Raw genomic sequence first — 6,892 nt, 5'->3', positions numbered from 1 at the left:
AAGGGAAAGTCCAACAGAATGGAAGCACACCCCCTCAGCTGTCATTATTCTGCTTGGGCTTGGATGCTGAGTTTAGAACTTGAGATTGCCATCAGAATTAGGTTTGATAGTGTTGATAAACTAAAAAGAAATATTATGTAGTTTTGACTTATGTCAATCGATTGGTGTATACATTTCAGATGTTAAGGTGGAGAAATCGATGGCAGGAGCAGAGGCTGTGAGCGCTGCATGGAAAGAATGGGCTCTCCAAGCACTGGTGCTTCTCAGCCTCATGGTCCAAGTCACACTCCTCATCTTGGCAGAATTCCGCCGGTACATTGACTCTGGCGTGCTAAGGGCCTTTATATGGTCCGCATACATGCTGGCCGACGGGACAGCGATCTACGTGCTTGGCCACCTCTCTGTTACCAGCAGGTCACCAGAGCATGAGCTGTTGGCACTCTGGGCACCGTTCCTGCTGCTGCACCTTGGTGGGCAGGACAAAATCACTGCCTACGCCATCGAGGACAACCGGCTGTGGCTGCGCCACCTGCAGACGCTTGTTGTGCAGGTGGCCGCAGCTGCCTATGTCATCTATGGGTCCTCCATAGTCATTGTTGGCGACAGCCGGACCTTGCTTCTCCTGTCAGCCACCATCCTCATGTTAATGGTAGGTGTTGCCAAGTATGGGGAGCGTGTCTGGGCGCTCAGATGTGCCGGTAGTAGCCCAACTGGAAAGTACGAGAGTGATATAGCGAGAAGAAGATTTTCTCAAATGGTGCCTGAGTCATTCATACGTCGCTTGGATCCAGCAGAAACCTTGCTATTAAATGCTCACCTATTGTTGGATTTTGCCAAGGATAGGTTTAAGGGGCCATTACCTCGTCTGTTTTTGTGTGGCCCCATGAATGAAGGATCACGATTGCAAGGGGAGGACGAGTTGTACAAGGTGGCTGAGATGCAACTCTCCCTCCTCCACGACGTCTTCTACACCAAGTCTGAGATTACACACACTTGGTATGGCCTTTGCATCCGAGTGCTTTCGTCTCTGGCCACCACCGTTGCATTCTTTCTGTTTAATATACTACTAGTCTGGGGAAATCATCATCAGCATAAGCTGAATGGTTACAGCAGAGCAGATGTCATTGTTACATATGTCCTCTTTGTTGGAGCCGTCATCCTGGAGACTATGTCACTTTTGAGGGCCATGTTCTCGAGCTGGACATGTGCACTCCTGGTAAAGAAGGGATCGGAAGGAAGTAATGTGTGTAATTTTCTTGCTCACATACCCGCCTGTCTCCGCCGGCTGGTCCGTGCGGCATATTGGAGGAGGAGGCGCAGCTGGTCACGCTCCATGGGGCAGCTCAACCTGATTCAGTTGTGCGTGCACAGCAGGGCCAGCCGATGCAGCAAGATTGCGAGGTGGATGGGAGTCGAGGACTGGTGGAACAGGTTGGCTTACTCGGGCCTGCCCATCCCCATCTCGGCGTGTACCAAGCAGCTGCTGCTGGAGACCATGAAGGCGAAGCAATGGGGTCAGGAGGAATTTGAAAGCAGAGGATTGTACAGGGACCCAGCCTGGGTTGCTGAGTCCAAGATGGAGCAGAGGATCCTCATCTGGCACATCGCCACTGAGATCTACCTGTGCTGGTACAAGGATCAGGAGAAGAAGCAAGCAGAGGCCACCAGTGGTTCAGGTTCAGCTGCTGAAGAGGAGCAAGCAGCGGCCACCGGTGGTTCAGGTTCAGCTGCTGAAGAAGGGCAAGCAGAGGCTGCCAGTGGTTCAAGTTCAACTGCTGAAGAGGATCAAGCAAAGGCCGTCGGTGGTTCAGTTTCAGCTGCTGAAGGGGAGCAAGGAGAGGTTGCCAATGGCTCAAGTTCAGCTGCTGGAGAGGAGCAACCAGAGGTAGTCGATGGTTCAGGTTCAGCTGCTGACCTTATGGAAACGGCTCAGGCGCTGTCCAATCACATGCTTTTCCTGCTTGCATCACGTCCCCACATGCTGCCTCCCGATGCCAGCCGCAATGATTATCTTGTGCTGTGCTATGCTATCACTCGTCACCTGAGGTACAGCACAGCTGAGGATGTGCTCCACTTGCTACAACTTAACGCAGATGCATTGAGGACGAATAGCTCTAAACCGAAGTTTAAATTAACTTGTACAAATACTAATAGACTTGGGGACAAGATGTTGAGGGGAGGATGCTCGCTTGGTGCATTCCTCATCGACCGGCAAGACTCGCCTGCTGATGGCACTGGCACGCTAGAGATGATCTGCCAGGTGTGGGCACAGATGCTGTGCTGCTGTGGGGAACAATGCAGCACAGATTCTCATGTCAAGCAGCTCAGCAGTGGCGGTGAGCTTGTTACCGTCACTGCCCTTGTCGCAAAATACATGAGGTCAAGGATGTTGTCTTGGCACTTTCAGATAGATTCACATGAGCGTTTGAGCGAATGGTGAAATAGTAGGGTGAAGAGGTGCAGCAGCAGCAGCAAAATTTTGTTGAAGGATATGTGGACACCATTAATTATGTTATTGGTGAAGATGGCATGATTTTAAATGCTATTTCAAGACAGCTGAGTAATGCACATATGCCTTAGGAGTGTGCATACAGGTCAGTATTCCTTAAACTACAGTATACTGACTTACCTTATCTATACTTTTTTTTTTCATATGTGTTTTTAAACTATGGAGGGCAAAAAGGGAAATATTTCCAATAAAACAGTGTATTTTTTTTTTTGTTTTCATACGGATGCATGCTTCTTAACTGTGATACTATTTATTATCTGAAAAAAAGAATGCAAAAATCATAGTTAGTCATTGGCCTTTCTGTTTCCTCTCTTCAGGGTATGTTTGTGCTTACAAATGTTGCAGTTGGTGGTGAATTAAACAAGAAGGCTGTGATGAATGTTCTTGTACCTCATCGAGCAGATCGTGTCAAACCATCTTTTGTGGTTAACTTTCTGCAGAGCAAGGATTAACAATTGTGAGTTGCAACCTTATGTGTGCTCTGAACTTGATTGGTCCAAAATTTGAGGCCTTTTCTGTTCGGGAGTTGTCAGACTTCAAATTGCTGGGGTAATTTCACAAGTAAAAGGCCTGATAAACGACCTCTGCTTGGATTGCAAGGTACTACCTTTTCAATTTAAGTACATACTTGTCAATCAGTGTCATTAGTCATGATCACCTCATTCCATGCATACTGCTTCTGTCACATTAGCATGCATGAGTACTATGTTGCTCAGTTCGTAGCTTTATCTAGCCTGGTCTGATGTTTTCCAATAAAATGGATCCTAGTTGTGCTAGAGACAGAATGTAGCTTACTTTTTCCTATTAACAAACACTTGATATTAGCAAACATACCATATAAAGTTACTCGTATTTCTTTAGCACAGAAGCACTCGGTGGCCTCAAATCTATTTAGCTATGAGTTTGTGCAAATGTCTGTCCCTTGTTTTAGCTATGAGTACCTCAAGCATGGTGATTGAACGCAGCTTGGACAATGCAGAGGATGGTTTCGTGAGAGCAGCCACCATTGAACTTCGGCCATTGAAGCTTGCAGACAGCTTGAGGAAAGAGAAGATGGAGATTGCAATCACATCTGTGGACGATGATAATCAGTAAAAAGCCCTCACTGACATCTTCTCATCTTCTAGTTGTGTAATATTTTTGCAGCTTGATTCTATGGCATGCTTCTGAGTAATATAAGGTGCTAGCTCACAATTTTTTTTCTTGCTCATGACGTGCTTAGACCTTGTTCAAAGGCACGCATATTAGGATGTTTCCGTGCTGCCTGAGATTGTACTATTACAAATGCTCCAATCAATTGAGCAATAATACAGTATAGAACATTGAAAGATTAAGGTGATCAAAACATTATTTCAAAACTAGGACCAGGAGGATAACATAAATTACACCCAAAAATTAAATATATATTCCCTCCGTTCCAAAATAGGAGTATATACCAACTTAGGATTAGATGAGACATTTATTCTTCGAATCTAGGCTGGATGAGACACAATTTTGAGTACTTTTAGGGTCTAGAAAATTAATTTACAATAATAAATGATGTCACCTAGAGATCTCCAAGAGATATCCAAACATGTTCCTAAAAATCTAATTTTGGAATTTTAAGTTTAAAACAAGTCTCCAACCGATACCCAAACTTGGTCCTAAAAATTAGTCATGCCTAATCCAGACCCTAAACTAAACTAGATTTGGGCAGCTGAAGCTCTGCCGATTCCGGTTGGGAATATCGGCAGGGGCAGGTTCCGACTCCGATTGTGAACTGGAGCTACCAACCAATAAATATGCAGCAGATGTATCGAGGTCAGGTTTTTTCATAACCAAATCACACGACAATCGATCGCAGGGTGCGCTTCCTGTCATCTGGATTTGCGAGCCAGCGATCATGTCAAGCTCTTCCGATCAAGGCAAGAAGAAAGCAACGGCGGCATCAGCAGCAGAGAAGGAAGGGAAAAAGCCGACGACCATGGCAGGCAGTTCGTCGGAAGGGAAAAAGAAGAAGACGACGGCGACGAAGAAGGAGTTGATGTCTCAAGCCGAGATTGATAGCCACATCCGGTACCAAACCGTGGAGTTTCGTGAGGAGGATGGTTAAGGTTGGGGATCATATGGATGAATACTTTGCTAAGATCATCCGTGATATAAACCGGATTGAATCAAGGCATATGAGAGCGAGAGACAATGTTCTGAAACAGTACTATGAGAAAGGCTATGTGGAGAAAGACGCTTATCAGAAAGGCTACGAAGCTGCAGGTGAAGATGAAGAATCGATCTGCAGGTAAAGATGGAGAAAAAACCTTACCTTCTGGTGAAGCTGATGGAGAAGAAACCTTACCTGCTGGCGACCAAGAATCCTCTCCTGCAGGCGCTGAAGATTTCCCTGCTCCTCATCCTGGTCAAAGAAGGTTTCGACCGGGTGTTTCCATCAATGGAGGAAAAGTTAACAAGCTGAATTAGCTACTAAGCGATGTGCTGATACACTTCGCTGATTAGCAGTCGAGTCGTTCTTTTTTTTTTTTTTTAAGATTTACCTACTAGTTGTCGTAGTATCTTCCTGTGTTGGATTATGGAACTCAATCTCAATTATCAGTTTTTGGTTTAATATTTCTTGTTTAGCATAACAGATCAGCATTAGCAGCAACACTGTTAAAATACTAACACAATATCTGAACGAAAACATCCTTTTCAATATAAAATACACGTTTTATCAGGCGCCTCAAGCCGTAGATTATCACCGTTTGTCATGATATAGCTTGGCTATATCATTTCTATAAGCCTAAAGATTTAATAGGATGCAAATCGGTTAAATCCGTTCCTAAGGAAGAAAAAAGTTGTCAACTCTAGCAATAGTTTGTTATTCTTCTACCAGATACAACTAAATAATATAATAAGTGCTATTGGTTTTGATGTTATTATCTCCTACGTCTACCTCATGTTTAAAGTACTAGTTTCCTAGAGAAAACATACCTAGGACATATCTTTAGCTTTCTCTGTCTTCTGGAGTTTACCCCACAGTGACAACGGTGGTCTGACCCAAGGTTTTTTTTTTTCCTTCCTGAAATTACCTGCAACTCAGCGTGTGCTACTACTATTCTGATCAGTTCTTTGGAGGACACGAACGATAGAAGCAGATAATGTAGCTATGTCTAATTATTCGTATTCAAATGAAAGCACCCACCTGTTTACTTATAGTATAGAAGTAACCAATGATATATACTCTTAGCCATTTGGTCGTCATTTTGCTGGTCATCATCATCATTGGTGAAGAAGTCATCTTCCTCCTCCTCATCATCATCGGACACGGGGTCATCTTCTTCGATCTTCACTATCAGTGTGGATAACTTCCCTCCAGCTATGGAGGAAACCATAGCCAAAATTCTCAATCTGTTGCCGGATCATTGCCTGGTACATGAGCATATCCTCGTCAAATGTCTCAAGTTCATCGTCCTCGTATGATAAGATAAAGTCCTGTTTGTCGTGAATTGGTGAACAGAAGATTGTTGACTATGTCATGATTTTTTATGGTGTCCAGAAGATTGTTACAAGTGAACATAAGTAGTCAGCAATGGAGTTGATGGCACCCATTCAGTGCCACTTATTAGGAAACTGAGCTTGCTTCTTGGAGCTGATCATGGTTCCTTGTGTTTTGCTTTCAAAAGGAAGTGAACAGGAAAGAAAAAGGGCAATCGCGATCCTGTTTGTCGTGAATTGGTGATGATTTATGACAATGGCAATGTATTTATAGGGGAGATATGTGATAGGGATCGTGTACAATATACGTACTCTCAAACTATTTAACATAATTTTACCCCGTGTGCATATATTTTTATTGTCCCATCGCAACGCACGGGCACCATACCAGTAAGTGATAACTACTCTATGGGGACCAACTAAGACCTGGTATATTAATTATGGGGGAACCAACTCAATGTATGCGAAGCTAAACTGAAAATATTATGTCTGATTGTCTCAAGCACACTGCCTGCCTGACTCATTCATTTCCGGTGTTGATCCTAGTTGCATTGGCATTTGGAGAAACAGATGGTAACAGGGTGCCATTCTCATATGACAATGTCAAAAAGTTTAGTCCATTGGAATCCTTATCATGCAACTCTGAATAATGTAGGAGAAAACATGTCAACAGAGATCAGCTTAGCTTCTTTAAATTAGGCCTAACATATTTCAGGCGAGCTTTTTGCAAGGGGTTCCAAATTATAACCTAACATTTTTCAGGTGTCCAAAAAAAAGCAGTCAACAGAACTACTACTGAAATTATCTCAGGGAGAGCAGTCAACAAAACTACTGATCTGTGACTTCAGTCTAGGTCACTTTCAGGTTCCCTGAACCATGATGATAGATCAATGCTGACCAAGATAAAAACATAGC

At 43.8% G+C, this 6,892-nt stretch overlaps 1 protein-coding gene across 6 annotated transcripts; it reads left to right on the top strand.

Annotated features, from left to right (window-relative positions):
- The first annotated feature begins 199 nt into the window (after positions 1–199).
- On the top strand, positions 200–5,110 carry LOC9271272 (uncharacterized). Of its 6 annotated transcripts, none has more exons than XM_026021062.2 (4): positions 200–2,594; positions 2,827–3,109; positions 3,489–3,600; positions 4,353–5,110. In XM_026021062.2, the coding sequence occupies exon 1, from the start codon at positions 200–202 to the stop codon at positions 2,438–2,440; it is 2,241 nt and encodes a 746-aa protein (XP_025876847.1). In that variant the 3' UTR covers positions 2,441–2,594; positions 2,827–3,109; positions 3,489–3,600; positions 4,353–5,110. The 6 variants fall into 6 exon arrangements, with proteins under 6 accessions (XP_025876847.1, XP_025876844.1, XP_025876848.1 ...); XM_026021059.2 differs by having other exon boundaries at positions 3,475–3,600; XM_026021063.2 differs by having other exon boundaries at positions 3,441–3,600.
- Positions 5,111–6,892: the final 1,782 nt, after the last annotated feature.

This window comes from Oryza sativa, chromosome 11 (assembly GCF_034140825.1).
Source record: "Oryza sativa Japonica Group chromosome 11, ASM3414082v1".
In the NCBI taxonomy this organism is placed as follows: Eukaryota; Viridiplantae; Streptophyta; class Magnoliopsida; order Poales; family Poaceae; genus Oryza; species Oryza sativa.
Note: the sequence above shows the minus strand (reverse complement) of the source record. Positions and strands in the feature narration are given on the sequence as shown.